Source organism: Mobula hypostoma, chromosome 8 (assembly GCF_963921235.1).
Source record: "Mobula hypostoma chromosome 8, sMobHyp1.1, whole genome shotgun sequence".
In the NCBI taxonomy this organism is placed as follows: Eukaryota; Metazoa; Chordata; class Chondrichthyes; order Myliobatiformes; family Myliobatidae; genus Mobula; species Mobula hypostoma.
The window spans coordinates 110,542,991-110,559,667 of NC_086104.1; the positions used below are offsets into that span (position 1 = coordinate 110,542,991).

The following is a 16,677-nucleotide window of genomic DNA, read 5'->3' on the forward strand; positions in this document are numbered from 1 at the left end:
GGCATAAAAGCCCTGTTTCCACTGTATGTCAGTATACTGTATGTGACAATAATAAACCCGTTCAGTTGGAGTACAAGTCTATTTCATACTAAATTTTCACCCTTAGTAATGGTGTCTGTCTGACACCATTAAAGGGCAATGAGTGGATTTACTACTCTCAATCCCACTTTCCTCTTCAGTTGGATTGTTTATAAAGGTGCATCTCTCTAATACATTAGCTGAATTTGTATCTCATTACAAGATTTGATTTGATATAGGGTTGATGCAAATTTTCATCAAATTAGTGACACTTGTGTTAGACCATAAGACATAGCAGCCATTCAGCTCATCAAGTCTGTTCTGCCATTCCATCATGGCTGATCACGGATCCCACTCAACCTCATGCACCTGCCTTCTGGCCATACTGTTTGATTCCCTGACCGATCAGGAAACGATTAACTTTTGCCTTAAATATGCCCATGGACTTTGCCTCCACTGCAGTCTCTGGCAGAGCATTCTACAGATTTCGCTACTTTCTGGCTAAAATAAATACTCATTGCCTCTGTTCTAAAAGGTCATCCCTCAGTTTTGAGGCTGTACTCTCTAGTTCTGTAACGCCATAGGATTTTATCTTGTTAAGCAGCCTCATGTGCAGCACCTTATCACATGCCTTCTGAAAATCCAAGCAAATGACATCCATCCTGCTTGTTACTTCCTCGAAGAACTCGCTAACAGATTTATCGGGCAAGATCCCTTTATAGAAACCGTGCTGACTTTGACTTATTTTATCATTAGTCTCCAAGTACCTCGAAAACTTGTCCTTAATAATGGACTGCAATAATTCCTCCCGTTTTAGAGTGGGTGACATTTGCAATCTTCCAGTCCTCCAGGACCATGCCAGAATCAAGTGATTCTTGAAAGATCGTGACCAATGCATCCCTCATCTTATGAGCAACCTCTCTCAGGACTCTGGGATGTAGTCCATCTGGCCCAGGTGACTTATCCACCTTAAAACCTTTGAGCCTCCCTAGCACTTTTTTGTTGTTGGTGGCTATCTAGTGGTGTTTCATAGAAATTCTGACAAATCAAGAAGAACCTGTTGGAAATAGACTTGGCAGAAGTGCTCAACAGGTCTGGCAGCATCTGAAGAGCGAAAGTGAGTTAATGTTTTGTGTTGGCTACCCCTTCACCAGAATAGGAGAAATGAGTAGACACTGGTCATAGAGTGAGGGAGAGAAAAAGGGATCTCTGTAAAGGTGGAGACAGGTTATCCAGGTGATTTTGCTTTCAAAGCTTATCCAATTAATAGATGAACAAGACAATTACTTGAGCTCATCACCCCTACTGGGGGTTAGCAGCTACCCAAAATTCTATATCTTGGACCAGTCTTTCAAGTTGTCCCCAGGACTTCTTCCTCTTCCAGAGATGCTATTTGTAGCTCCTGGTTTTTACAGCATGAGATTACAACTCCATACCCAACCCTCCTCCTCTTGCATCCGGGATTGGGACTGGCCATGGCGGAGTTGAGGTGATTAGAGGGTTGAAAATGAAAGAACCTGCGGGACTGAGACTTAAAATACAGCAGTTGCAGGAATCCGGAGACAAAGCAAAAGTGGTAAATGCCCATAAGGTCAGGCAGCATGTGCAGCAAGAGAAATACTGAATTGAGGTGGAAAACTGTAACTTGTAACTGACCAGTTCTGACACAGATAGTAAGGGCTGGTTATCTGAAATGGCTGGATTAATTTTTGAGCCTGAAAGGCTGAATTGTGTTTCCATGGAACGAGATGTTGTCCCTTCATACTCTGTTCCACAGAAAATCAACATAGGGTGCCACTGACAAACATCTTGTGTTGACTGAAGAGTTTAAATGGGGGCTTGACTTGTACAGCCATATTTATGGATTGAAATGGTGTTGAATGGTATTCTGAAAATTTATTCCTTTTATAAAGAAATCTTTGTAGAATTAGTTGGTGTACTGAAATCTGCTTGTATTTCTTTCTAGGAATGCACAGTTAAAGATCCTAACACTGGTTTTGTCTTCAACTTTCTGCCTCTGGCTTCAAGTGAGGGTTATACAGTGTCTTCGAACCAAGTAACTTTTAAGGTTGGATTAATGTAAATGGTACCTTTTCCTAAATATATACACTTTAATATGTACTTCTGTATGCATCATAAGTGCAAATATCTAATCAGCCAATATGTGGCAGCAACTCAATGCATCAAAGCATGCAGACATGGTCAAGAGGTCTAGTTGTCGTTCGGACAGAACATAGAATGGGGAAGACGTGATCTCAGTGACTTTGACCGGAGAATGATTGTTAGAGCCAGACGGGGTGGTTTATGTATCTCAAACTGGTGATATCCTGGGAAATTCATGCACATCAGTCTCTAGACATTACAGTGAATGGTACAAAAAACACCCAGTGAGTGGCAGTTCCGTGTGCAAAAAATGCCTTGCTAATGAGGGAGGTTGGTGGAGAATGGCCAGACTGATTCAAGCTGACAGGAAGGTGACAGTAACTCGTATGTTCACCTATTACGAAGTGGTGTGCAGAAGAGCATCTCTGAACTCACAGCACCTCGAACCTTGAAGTGGATGGGCTACAGCAACAGAAACCCATGAACATACACTCAGTGGCTATTTTATTAGTTACAGGAGATACAATGCCTAACAAAGTGGTCACTGAGTGTACTTAAGTGTAAAATGGTAAAGTGGAGTGATCCTTATAACATAGTGTAGACTCAAACTATTAGATGCTTCCTGAGCTGTTGAGTTCATTCAGCATTGTGTGTGTTGCAGCAAATTTAAATATTCAGTTCAAGGAAACAAACTAGTTGAATGCTACAGCACTTAAGACCTTCTGCACCTAATCCTGGTGTCAGTTAAGACGTTTGACTGAGAGTCTTCACAGCACAGAAATTCAGATAATTTATATCCCAATTTGCAAATGCACTGAGTTCAATTTGGCAAGTGTTCGATGGTCCGTTGATTTTTGCAGTAAACATACCTCATGGCCAATGGTCACTAAAACACAGGACATTCTGCTGAGCTCTGATATCTGAGAATAGGAATAGATAACGGTTGGTTAAGCCGAGCAAAGGATTGTCAATAAACTGTGACACATCAGAACCATAAGCCAGGTAGAATATTTAGTTCTATATTGAATGTGGTATAGGTATGAAATTTGCTCATAAGTGGATTGAAAATCTAATACTTAAAATTGAAATATAAAACCAATAATTCAGATAACATTAATTTATAGTGCTAATGAGGGTTAAAAAGGAATTAAATCTTGTACTACAGCCAAGACAAACTTGATTCAACTATTTATTACAGCAGACATGGGGCAGAATATTTTATCTAATCCTTGGGCTTCAATGACCTTTGATACAAAAGGACTTACTGAATGGCAATTTCCAGTTTACTCAACAGCCTCTGTTCATGAGCACACGAGATTCTGCAGATGCTGCAAATCCAGAGTGACGCACACAAAATGCTGGAGGAACTCAGCAGGTCAGGCAGCATCTATGGAAAGGAATAAGCAGTCGACATTCCTGGCCAAAATCCTTCATTAGGACTGGAACGGGGAAGGGGAAAGAAGCCAGAATAAGAAGCTGGGGAAGGAGTACAAGCTGGCAAGTGATAGGTGAAGCCAGATCTGGGAGAGTGTAGGTAGTGGGGAGTGGGGGAGATGGGAGGAAGTGAGAAACTGGGAGGTGATAAGTGGAAATGGTAAAGGGCTGAAGAAGGAGAAATCTGATAGAAGAGTGGACCATGGGAAGAAGAAAGGACGAGGGGCACCAGGTGAGTTCATGTACCCTTTTTCAAATGTATCCCTGAGTTTGTATTATGTCCTAACAAAATGTATGGCTTGACACTTGGCTTCAAAAAGAGAGCTCTATATTCCTGCCCATTTCCGAACAGCTTTTCACAGGCCACTGCTGACTGACTGGATTTAACCATTACATAGCCAAGTTTAGTTAACTAACAACTGTATATATCAAAGACAATTGGTCCTTATTTCTGATCTGGAGAAGATGACGATATATTCTCACACATTAATTACCCTCAAAATTGGGCTGAGAAAAATTGCCATTAATCCCTACACTGTAGCTTTCATTTGATTTGTCAAGATTTCTCCTCATGATCAAACCTAAAGTCTGATTGATTCCAATTTCAAATGTATAATTAAGGTTTTCATCTTTAGTGATTATAAATATCTTTCATTTTTTTTTAAAGCTCAACATCTGTGGTGGTCTAGATGAATGTGGTAAAATAGGAAACAAGACAGCAACTGGCTGTGAAATGCATGAACAGGAGGCAGTGCGTCTAGTCGGACAGGAAACTGCATTTCAGGTTTCTACTGATGGTCTCATAACGCTCACGTACAAAGGTGCAATGATGATAGAGTCAGGTAAGGGCACGACCTAAGACAAGAATATTGTGCACCTCACTACAGAAATAGACCATTTTGACAGTTTGTCCAAGGCAGCATTCAAACCCTGGTGGTGTTTTCTTCTCGGGTAAGCTCGACCTGAATATTCGCAAGGGAAGCGGGCCAATGGAGGATCACGTGGCATTTGTCTGCTTCCCCAGTGAGTGCTGTGCTGCCTTTTAAAGGCTGAGTTTAGATCAGGTGGTCTTGAATTTTTAAAAAAAGTATAAAAATGTATATATTGGAAATATTCAGCAGGTTGGAAGATGGTCTCGCAGTTAACATTTCAGGTCCACAACCTTGCATCAGAACCAGAGCTTTATGACTATCATCACTGGACCATTCCTTGTTTCTCCACTGATATAATCGCGGGAGGAAGTGGAGTAGGCCCTTCAGACCCTTGAGTCTGCTGTTCAGTAGGGTCATGGCTGCTCTGATATTCTTCAGGTCCACTTTCCTGCCCTTTCCCCTAACTTTATTCATTAGAAACCTAGTTGAACCTTAAACATCCCCAAAGACTGCCCCCCGCAGCTCTCTGTACTAAGAAATTGCAAAGCCTTGCAGACAATGAAAGAAATTCTTCCTCACCTTAAGGTAGTTCTTGTTGTCTCAGGTTCTGGGAACTCGTATGAGAGGGGCACGCCCTCTCAGCTTTCACCTTGGTTCAGCTGCTGAATAATCTCTTATTTCAGTAAGATTCTTCTGAACTCCACCGAATGGAGTCCTAGCTGATTTAACGTTTGCTTAGAGGCAATCTCTGGACACCCAGGATCATACTGAGCCTCTGAACAGCCTTCAATGAGATAAGAAGCCCAAATCTGTTGACTAATGTTGACGTGGCCTCAATGGTGGCTCGTGCAGTTGTAGAAAGGTCTCCCTCCTTTCGTACTCTGACCTCCTTGGCCATTTGCCTTCCCTATTACTATTTGTACCTGTGTACAGTACTATTTTTGACATGTCCAGGCATCCTCAAAATCTTTTCATGCTCGGGGCGGTACGGTTGTGTAGCGGTTGGCGTAACGCTCTAAAGCGCCAGCAGCCCAGGCTCAATTCCTGTCACTGCCTGTAAAGGACATTGTCTCTGTGACCATGTGAGTTTCCTCTGGGTGCTCTAGTTTTGTCCCACATCCCAAAGATGTACAGGTTAGTAGGCAAATTGGTCACTTAGCTATACTTGGGCAGCGTGGACTTGTTGGGCTGGTAGGACTGTATGTCTAAATTTTTAAAAACTGCAATATTTGTCCAGAATGAATTATACATTTCCCTGTATTCTCATTTTACCAATTATTTGTCTACTTGCTTCAAACTATCAATGTCTTAAACTGTTTGTATCCTCTGGCTGCCTGCCTCTGTTACCATTTGGAAATTTTGTTATTGCACACTCACTGTTTCCATCAATATTATAAACAGTTGATTCCTGTACTGTGATATCCCATTGTACTCACTGCTTCCTGTCTATTTGCCAATCCTCTATCCATGCCAGTACATCCAAAGTTAAAAGTAAGTTTGTTATCAAAGTAAGTATATGGTGCCATATACTATGTTTCATTTTCTTACAGGCTCTCACAGTAAGTACAATCGAATCAATGAAAAGCTACACACTAAGATAGCAAAATAACCAATGTACAGAAGATAACATTTAGTGCAACTACAAAAAAATTTTTAACAATTTAAATAAGTGATAATTAATATTGAGAACATGAGTAGTAGAGTGCTTGTCCATAGGTTATTAACAATAATAACTAATTTCTGGAGCACTTTTCATACTATATTGTTCAAACTCCTTTACAGTGGGATAAAGTGCAACATGAAAATAAGTCAAAAAGATGTCGGTTAAAAACAAAGTTCAATTAATAGGTTCTGAGCTGGCATTTAAATGTCAACGGAGTCTGCATCCCTTATAGTTTTAGGTCTTGAATTCTACAGTTTGGGTGAGTTGTTTAAAAGAGCTGACCTGCCAGTTTCCTGTTGATGGAGACTCTTTAAATTTAAGAGACCAACTGAAGAAGACCTAAGAGCTCAAGCAGTATTCTATGTTGTCCTCTGGTCCCAGACCATTGAGAGCTTTAAGAACAAGTAAGAGAACTTTTAAAATCGATTCTAAAAGATACAGGAAGCCAGTAGACAGTAGCATTCAGGTTGTGTTCAGTGTTGAAGTGACTGAAGTTATCCACACTGATTGGGAAGCCTGATGGTTGAAGGATAATGACTGTCCTTTAACCTGGTGTTGTGGGACGTAAGGCTTCTATACGTCCTTCCTGTACCTCTTTCCTGATGGCAGTAGCAAGAAGAGCACGGGCTGGTTGGTGTTAACCTTGTTAGAGACACCTTGTCAGACTGTATAAAGTATATAAACTGGTTCTCCTCCATTAACTCTTGTTCAGACTGTCAAAGTCTTAAATTTGAAGTAATGAAGCCACCTTGAATCGGTCTACGGTTTTCTGATGGTGCTGCTTTTACTTAATTAATTTAAAATTTTTCTAGTGGTAAATGATAGGCTAATTGGCCTAATTTCACTTTATGCCTGCATGCTCTTAAATAGGAGTGTAACACTGGCAGTTTAATTTCAAGTTTATTGTCTTTCAGTGATACACATATATACATCTAAATGAAACATCGTTTCTCTGGGGCCAAGGTGCAAAACACTGTACATACAGTCACACACAGCACATATAAGTGCAATCCAGCATATAAAGTCACAGGATAATATTACAAGTCCCTGACTGGCATGGCCTGAAGATTGACAGGTTGACGTAAAGCATGAGTTGCATGTTTATGTGAGACAGTGTAATGTTACTGACGCACTATTATAATAAAACAAGTAGTCATAAGAGTGTGAAACGGCAGCAATAAAAGATGAAAAGTGACCAGTGCAGGATGACTGTGTGTGTGTGTGAGTTGGCATGCGGCATGGCCAGGCATTCAAAGAAAGTGTACGTGAAAATTGGGTTGGCGACATGGTGTTAAAAAAGTCCAGCAGTCTGCGGGAAGAAGCTGTTACCCAGTCTGACAGTTCTGGTTCTTATGCTGCTGTACATTTTACCTGACGGAGGTTAAAGAGATTGAGGGAAGGGTGGGAGGGGGCTTTGCCAAAGCTGAAGGCACTGCTTTATGCATGCCTCTGATGTGTCCAATCCTTGTGCAGTTTGTCAATCCTCCGGCACTCCTCCGGGATCTCAAAGTTCAAGTGCATTTATTACCAAAGTACAGTATGTATACTATATACAACATTGAGAGTCGCCACCTGACAGGCAGCCACAAAGCAAAGAAACTCAGTAGAACCCATTCAAAAAAAATCACCCGGTGTGCAGGAAGGAAAAGCAAGTCATGCAAACTATAAAAAGTAAGAAAATAACATTCAGAACTGAAGTTCAGGAAAGTGAGTTCACAACCATGAAGCTAGTCATGACCAGCCCAGGAGCCCATTCGTTGCAGGCTACAGCCTTAGTTCAGCCCAGAGACGAGTAAACCTCGCAGAGTGGCGAGCTGAACCAGCTCGTCCCTTTCCTCTGGCCCTGACATCCTGACCTTTTCAATCTGGTCTGGCACTTAAATCATCAGGTCATTCATCACTCTTGGACTTGGGGCCCCACTGCCTCAATTTGGCCCGAACTTGACCTTTCCAATTCGAAGTATTTTTCAAAGATTATAGCTAATGCGTCCACTGCTTTGGCAGCCATCTCACTTAAGATCCTAGGATGCATGCGGTCTGAGTCAGGGAATTTATTAGCCTTTTAGCTCCCATTAGTTTTAGTTTTGTCAAATACTAATTCTCAGTGTAACTATTTAATTATTAAGATGTCCTGACTGGTCCAGTCTTACAACTGTTTCCATTTCAGATTGATGGCATCTGCTGCTATTTTTTTTGCTTTGCGTAGTTTCAGTGTCTGTTTGAATCAAAGGGATTTGAATCTGCAGTTGTTCCTAGTGAGAGTAACAAGCTGAACTTCTGATACTTGGTGTTTCAGCTGCACAGAAATGAAGCAGTAATACTAGGAATTCAGCTCTATTTTTGTTTATATTCCAAACAGGATGAGCATTTTATCTAGTTACTTGGACAACATGTTCATTTTGTCTGATGATACAAGACACTATGGCAGCACAATAGTGAAGTGGTTGCACAACACTTTACCATACAGGCATCTTGGGTTCAGTTCCTGCCACGGTCTGTAAGGAGTTTGTATGCTCTCTCTGTGACTGCATGGGTCTCCTCCCACAGACCAAAGATGGTTGATGGGTAATTGGTCATTGTAAATTGTTCCGTGATTAAGTTAGGGTTGAATCGGTGATTTCTGGGCAGCTCAGCTTGAAGGGCCTATTCCGTGCTATATCTCAATAAATAAGTAAGAGATGTTTAATATTCTATATGCTTAGTAAGTCTGCAGAATGCATAAACGATAGCAAGGAAGGTTGACCAAGGCTACGACAGGATATAGACTAAGATAAAAGTGAGCAGAGTAATGGCAGATGGAGTGTGATCATAACAAGTGCAAGTGAGAAGTCGGATAGAGGTAGAACATGCATGATCACTTGTAGGACACTAAGAAACCTTCGGGGTCCCTGGAAGTGAACATCATAGGTGGTTAGGGTGGCCAAGAAGGATTATGGTGTGCTTGCCTTCGTATGTCAGGGCATAGAATATAAAAATTTGGAAGTCATGTTTCAACTTTGCAAACCATTCGTTAAACTGCACTTGGAACATGTGCAGTTCTGTTTGCCACACTGTAGGAAGGACGTGGTTGCTATGGAGAGAATGCAAAGGAAATTTTCCGGGATATTGCCTGGATTGGTGGATTTTAGTTACGGGGAGGGATTGGATAGGCTGGTCTCTGCCCCCCCGCCCCCCCAAAGAAGTGGAAGAGGCTGAGGAGTGAAAGTGTGAATAAAATTGAGACATGTATGAAGTAGATGGTCATAATCTTTATTCTCTGGTAGGAGTGCCAGTAACAGAGGTTATAGGTTTTGGGAAGGAGTTTTATAATGGTCTGAGAGGAACTGTATTACACTATGGTTGATATCTGTAATTTGCTGCCCAAGTAGGTGATAGAGTCAAAAACATTCAAGGTATTTAGACAAGTAAACACAGCATAGTAGAATATGAATTTGGGCAAATAGGGTCCGTGTGGATGGGCGAGGAGGTTGGTATAGACATGATGGGCCAAAAGACCATTTTCTATGCTTTACAACTATGCATTGTGATTCGAAGCTTTATCTGTCTTGCAGTAGAAATGTTTGCATAATTGTTTTATTAATTAATGTGCAGGATTGTGGGATACATTTATTATCCGTTTTGTCTGTGACACTAATTCCTATCCTGGAAGCATCGTCTTTCTGCGAGAAGAAATTGGGACTGCAACACATATCCATGACACCTTCTTTGAGTTTTATACATCACTGGCTTGTTTCCCTGCTCCAGTTGCTTGTCTTGTCAGTGGTAAGCAAGTGATATTCAACTCTTTTGTAATTGAAGTCACTTCCTAATTGTAGATTATTTATGCTCAAATTTTTTGTCAAGATGGTGGTGGGTGGAGCATTAAAACTTCTTGCACTGTTGAATTCTCAGTGCTGTTTGGGAAATCTCTGTTAATAAAATCGTCCCATTGGGAAGTTTGTGTGCTGCATTTTAAGTTAGTAACTGATCTAAAGGGAGGTTGTTTCCCTGATTAGCTTGTCATGAACTACATGAGGTTTCCTACTCACTATAATAAAATTCATCAATATATGAACTGTCTTTGCAGGCTGAATTTTGTCCCATGTAGCTTGTAGAGTATTTTAAAATTGGCCTTGAGAAATGATCTTCATAAGATCTTTTGAGTCATCGATGTAACGGACACCGGATGTACTCTGCGTGTTCCTTTTATGGCACCAATATCATCTAGCTGAACAGAAACATCTTTATTCTGCTCGTTCAGTAAGGTGTATAGTGAAATCGATATGTGTTTTTATATTCATTCATGATTTAAAATAGTACAACTGGGTTATGTAAGAAAACTTTCCAAGTAGATTTTGAAAGGAGTGACAATTGAATCCTTTTGTTATTTCATCGTACAGCAGAGTCTGCTGAGCCTTATGAGGCAATTATGATAAAATTCCACTTCAAAACAATGCTTTTCTTGAACAGTAGGGAAAGCAAGTGTGTTTCTTCAGTACAGGTTAGGTACCCCTTACCTGAAGTTCCAAAATCCAAATTTTTTTTTTTTTTGAGCGCTGACATGACATCAGAAAAGAGAAAATTCCAGAAGGTGCTGGGTAGGTTCCCAGGTGACGTGCAGGTCACTGTGCACCACAGGCCGTTGTTCAGAAAAATTGCAGAAGATGAAAAATGATCTGCATTGTGTGTCGTCAGTATCGACTTAAAGGTTTGCTGATCCTGAAACAAGCAAAGACCTATCAGGACAAACTGAAAATTGAAGGTAATTGTGAATATTCAACAGGCAGGTTGCAGAAATTTAACAAAGGGCATGGCATTAAATTTTTTAAGCATCTACTGATCAGAAAAATCTAGCCCCATTACAAGTCTACAATGCTGATTGTTTTTACATCTGCATGAAACCTGAAAAAAAAGTAAAATACAAATACAGTGTATTGTAACCTTTTAATCAAAACATGGCATTGTATGTGGAGACTGAAAGCTTGCTGTTGTGTTGTTAACAGATGTTTCAGGTATTCTCCCAATGCTGCTGTGCTACTTTTGTTACCCTACATGCATTATATTTTCATTTTTAATGGTATCGAATAATTTTTACAGTTAAGTACGCATGTGTGATGAACAAGAGTAAGACAAAGACTGCTAACCAATAGCACATAAATTCTAAGTTAGAAATGATGGCAACCCCAAGCTATCTCATTATACCAAAATCCAAAACACTTATAGCCCCAAGATTTCGGATTAGGGGTACTCAACCTGTACTAAGATGTGAATAAAAGAAATAGAAAAGGGAAGAAAGGATTGAGAAATGAGACATTCAAAATACGGTTGCAGATAAACCCTACACTAAAAATGCAAAGGAATGAAGCTCATATTTGTAGCTTTTCAGTGGCTGAGCAGTTCTGATGGAGACAAAGACTTCACATGTTTTTTTTAATAAGTCATCGAAATGACTAGGCCTCAACTTTTTGAGGTGTATTTGCTGGTTACCTAGTGATTAAATACAAGTGCATTCTGTAGAGTAGTTTTGTGTGAAAGAAGTTGACAAGCCAATAAACTTAATGATGTTTCTGTTTGATGTTTGTTTTGGTGGGAACTTCTCTGATGTACTCCAAAATAAAGGGGTCCAATTTTTTCATCTTCCAAAGTGCAGACTAGTGTATTAAAGCTGAATGAGTTGAAGCTTTTTGTGTAAAAATTGTATTTTTTTTCCCTTGTAATTGGGAACGTTAATGCATTTGCCCAACTGGTTCCTCCACAATTGAAATGTATAACGAATCCACATTGCTGAATGGTTTCAGATGCAGCAGGCAATGAATATGACCTGAGTGAGCTTGCGAGGGACGATGATCCTTGGATTGCAGTTGATACAGCCGAAGGTGGGAAAAAACGCATATTTTATCTAAATGTCTGCAAGCCCTTGCCTCCAGTTGAAGGTTGTCCAGGTGAGTGTAAATGTTAGGCTATGAAATCTTTGACTCAGTGTGAGTTGAGGAACTGCTGTATACTTGTTCTTATAGAAACGTGCTTCAGGACAATATCCCATGCACCATCAATCTTTAAATCATACCACTTAGGGACTTGTGTTATATTACTTTGTGATTGTATGTGCTAGCATTGTTATGTGTTGCATGTGACTGCATATGTACCGTGGTTTTGCATCTTGGCTCTGGGAGGAACACTGTTTCATTAAGCTATATGCTTGTGTATGGTTGAACTGGAACATTGATCTCTGTGAAGCTGGTTCTTGAGGCTGCACAGAGCTTGACCTTGTGTTTTCTGGGACTACAGTTACTGAAATTGGTTTTCATGAAAATTAGCTCAATTCTTTTTTTTTCGGAAGGTACCCCAATCAGATTATCAGTGATCTTAAAACAAGTGTGCTGTTTTATTGAGCACACAAGTGAAAGAGCGAGTACAGGTTCACTTCAGACTTTGAGGGAGAGCCAAGCAGCATCCATGTTTACATTAAGGCTGTTAAATTCCACTTTCATTTATTCCTGGGAATTGTACAGTTTTGTTTTGGGAACGAGTTGCCTTTGTCTCCTCAGTATTTCAAGATGCTGGTAGGTATGTAGTGAACTCGCCATTCCCCATGAATGGTGGCAGCATTAAGCCTCACTGGACAAGCAAAGTACGTCTTGTATATGACTGGACATTTACATTTACAGAATAAGATTTTATTCAGCTCCATTAACTTTATCATTTTCTTTGGTTCTGAAAAATAACTAGATTTTTAAAAACATTCTTAACTAGATCCTAGGATTTGAAATGTAGTCGTTGGATCCACTGTGCAGACCTCAGCTGTTTGTGGCATCGGTCCCTTCTATAAGCAGGTTCTATAAACCCTGATTATAGCCACACATAATTTGTCTGTACATTTATATTTCAGCTCAGGGACTTGACTGAGATATTAAACAGCAAATCAGTTTGTACTCTAAAGCCAGGAAGAGTGGTGGATAGAGCACCACATACACAACCAATAAAGACAAGGCTATCTGCTGAAATAATGCTAGTCACAGGATATGCAAACATACTGTATTTCCCATTCTGCAAGTTCACTCACCATTCGAAACATAACTTACCTGGACATTGGTGGGACTTGAGGACCTGTGTAATGGGGAAAGGTTGAGCAGGTTCGGACTTCATTCCCTGGAGTGTAGGAGAATGAGGGGAGATTTGATAGAGGTGTGCAGAATTATGAGTATAGATCAGGCAAATGCAAGCAGGCTTTTTCCTCCGAGACTACAACTAGAGGCCGTGTGTTATGGGTGAAAGGTGAAATGTTTAAGGCAGGGGTTCCCAACCTGAAGTCCATGGACCCCTTGCTTAATGGTGTTGGTCCAGGACATTAAAATAGGTTGGGAAACACACGATGGGGAAACTTCTTCACTTAGAGGGTGGTGAGAGCGTGGAACAAGCTGCCAGGGAAGTGGTGCATGTGGATTCGATTTCAACATTTAAGAAATATGGATTGTGGGGTGGGTGGGGGAGGTATGTAGGGCTATGGTCCAGGTGCAGGTAGATGGCATTAATGGTTTGGTACAAACTAGATGGGCCAAAGAGCCTGCTTCTGTCCTCGTTCTTATACAGCAGTGCCTTCTGCCTGACGGTAGGAGATCAAGGAGGTTGTGGTACGGATGGGAGGGGTTCCTCTGTCAACACAGTGGTTCTGGTTTATCCCCTGGGTTGGGGGGAGGGACCCTCACAATCTGTTGCAGGGACTTGCAGTCAGATGCCTTGTAACCCCCATACCAGATGGTGAAAGCTGGTCAGGGCACTCTCGATGGTGCTCTGGTTGAATGGGGAAGGGGAGCCTTGCCCGTCTCAATCTCCTGTTTACCCTGCTTGTTGCAACATGCAACTTGAGCTATCATCAAAATTCAGATTGCCAAATGAAATCCAGCTTTCTCTGCTGGGTCTCTGCTCTTGGTCTTCCATGATCACTTGACATTCACAAGGCACTTGCTTTGTTTCACAATATCCATTTTGAAGCTGGATCCCAGCAATTTCTCTGACTTCCTCTCTTTTTATGAAAGCAGGACTTTTTTCCTCTCCTCTGCTCATTTGTAGAGATCCAGGCAAAAGTCTTTGATCAGTCTAACTGTGGCACCAGGCAGGGCTATAAGTGTACTATTCCTCACTTATAAGTGCTTTAATCTTTGCTGCTCATCTTAATCCATTGTTTGTTTCTTTGCAAATATATTCTACCCTCCTGGCTTTGTGCAAAAGGATTTTCCCAGAAGTCCCGCAGCATCAGGTTTAAAATGAAGTTGGGCAATTTTCTTGTTCAGGCTGGGGGATGTGCAGGCAGGCAAAACCAGAGCACCCTGTGCTTGTAATTGTCTCTTGTCTTTGCGTAACAATAATTGGTGGATACCACTTGGCTGCTTACCTGGCTGGAGTCTATACGAACAGCAGCATGAATCGGAAGGATTTTAAGCTTGGTGGAAACCATTGAGAAGATGGATTTCAAATGGCTTGGTTTTGTTCACCAGGTGGTGCTGTAGGATCCTGTATGAAATATGCTGATAAGGGTCAGAACTTGGGTTACATTCAGATGCGTCCGCAGGCTGGGACTGATGGCTCCCTGAGCATTGCCTATCGGAATGGCGACAAGTGCAAAGGCGGTCTGCAGTATTCCACACGCATCCTCTTCCAGTGTGATGAAGTCCCAGTAAGTCTGTATTTTCCTAAGTGTTTTAGAGAATGTAATTGATACTTTGTGAGAAACGTAGCAAGCTGTATTAATGAGCAGAGATTGATGCAACTTGGAGATTAACATTTCAAAGCTTAGTTACTAGGAAGACTATTGCACCAATGTGAAGTACTTTGACATTGTCAGAAATCCATGAATCTGAACTACTTGTATTTTTTCAGATGCATTATCTAGTGGCTCATTCGCCCAATCATTAGTTTGACCTCTTTGCACCATGTTTAGTTTTAGTCACTTGTATGTGTTTCCAACAGTATTGTTAAAATTAAACTAGTTAAGACTGTAGATCACCAATATAGCTAGTTTTTTTTGCCATTGTTTTTGTGCAGTTCACTGCAGTTCACTCTTCCTCTGGTCAATAAAGGGGATGAATTGGCTTTGTATTTACTTGATACGACATGCCCTCCTTGTCTTGTTAACTTGAAGCTGTCAACTAAGTATGGCTGCAAAATGTGATTATTTATTGAAGTACAGTGCGGAATAGGCCCTTCGAGCCTCACCACTCATTAATCCCAGGTCTTAATCCTAGCCTAATCACAGGACAATGTGCAATGATGAATTAACCTGTCTTAAACCTGTGTGAGGAAACCAGAGCACCCGGAGGAAACACATGCGGTGATGGGAAGAACGTACAAACTCCCACTTTTTCTTGCTTAGTAGGGTTTTTTTATTATCACCAAAAATTTTTCAATCTTCAAAATGTTTTTTTTTCTTGAGACATTGTAAGTGTTGCTTACTTCGATGTACTCATGTTAATTTTGGATAATAATAATAAAAAGATTTGACAAGACAAAACTCCCTGCAGACAGTGGCAGGAATTAAACCCAGGTTGCCTGTACTGCGAGGCATTGTGCTAACCACTACGCTACCACACAAGTGAAGCAGGCCTCAATTGTTTCATGTGACATATTTGGATTCCATTGGTACAACAATGCAACATTGTCAACATGAACCAAGCACATAAGGGTGCAGAGTTAACTTCTGTCAAATGTAATGTGTTCTTTGTAAATAAATGCAAGTTTCTGATTTTCCTTTGAGAGGGAAGAATTTAATTGACCTTCACTTTCATATAACACTTATCAAAGGGAGTCAGTTTAGGCCTGTGTGCTTCTTCTGGTGTTTTTAAATAATGCTTCCGTGCTCCTCTCCATACCCCTACAAATTGTATTCTTCCAAATGTATTCTGATTTCCTTTCTGCAAATCACTATTGTATGAGCCTTTCAGTCAGTGCATTCTAGGTCACCAGCTGTGCTTAGAGGAATAAAATTCAATTCTCTGATCAAAACAAAATTTGTCTGTTTACACAAGTTCAAAATGGTTTCAGCAGATGGACTTCAACTGAGTGAAGAGCGGGGAAGCTAGGATTGTTCTCCTTCAAGGAGATTTAAGAGGTACTCAAAGCCATGCAGCTTCTCTAGGTCATTAGATGAGGAAAGTCCCACTGGTTCTTTAGAAATTCGTTTAAAACCTGATTACCTTTTCTCCTGCAGAAGGGAAAATGTTAGGTGCGGCATGGTTGTATAGTGGTTAGCAGGACCGGCGACCCAGGTTCAGTTCCCACCGCTGTCTGTATGGAGTGTCTGACCATGTGGGTTTCCTCCGGGTGCTCCGGTTTCCTCCCACAATCCAAAGGCATCCAGTTAGTAGGTTAATTGGGTGTAATTGGGTGTTGCAGGCTTGTTGGGCCAGAAGGGCCTGTTAGAACATAGAAACATAGAAAACGTATAGCACAATACAGGCCCTTCAGCCCACAAAGCTGTGCCAAACATGCACAGATCTACCTAGGTTTAACCCATACCCCTCTTAGAATAATAGAGTCTCTTAAAAGACCCTATTGTTTCCACCGCCTCCACCACTGCGGGCAGCCTATTCTATGCACTCACCACTCTCTGCG

The 16,677-nt window shown here is 41.0% G+C and overlaps 1 protein-coding gene across 1 annotated transcript in view; it reads left to right on the top strand.

The window, feature by feature from the left end:
- The window catches only part of igf2r (insulin-like growth factor 2 receptor), a 223,644-nt gene that overhangs the window by 115,687 nt on the left and 91,280 nt on the right, over nucleotides 1-16,677 (top strand). Inside the window, exons 21-25 of the mRNA XM_063056606.1 lie at nucleotides 1,985-2,086; nucleotides 4,223-4,397; nucleotides 9,682-9,852; nucleotides 11,868-12,011; nucleotides 14,565-14,743. Coding sequence (XP_062912676.1) covers nucleotides 1,985-2,086; nucleotides 4,223-4,397; nucleotides 9,682-9,852; nucleotides 11,868-12,011; nucleotides 14,565-14,743 — 771 coding nt within the window. The remainder of the gene's footprint in view (nucleotides 1-1,984; nucleotides 2,087-4,222; nucleotides 4,398-9,681; nucleotides 9,853-11,867; nucleotides 12,012-14,564; nucleotides 14,744-16,677) is intronic.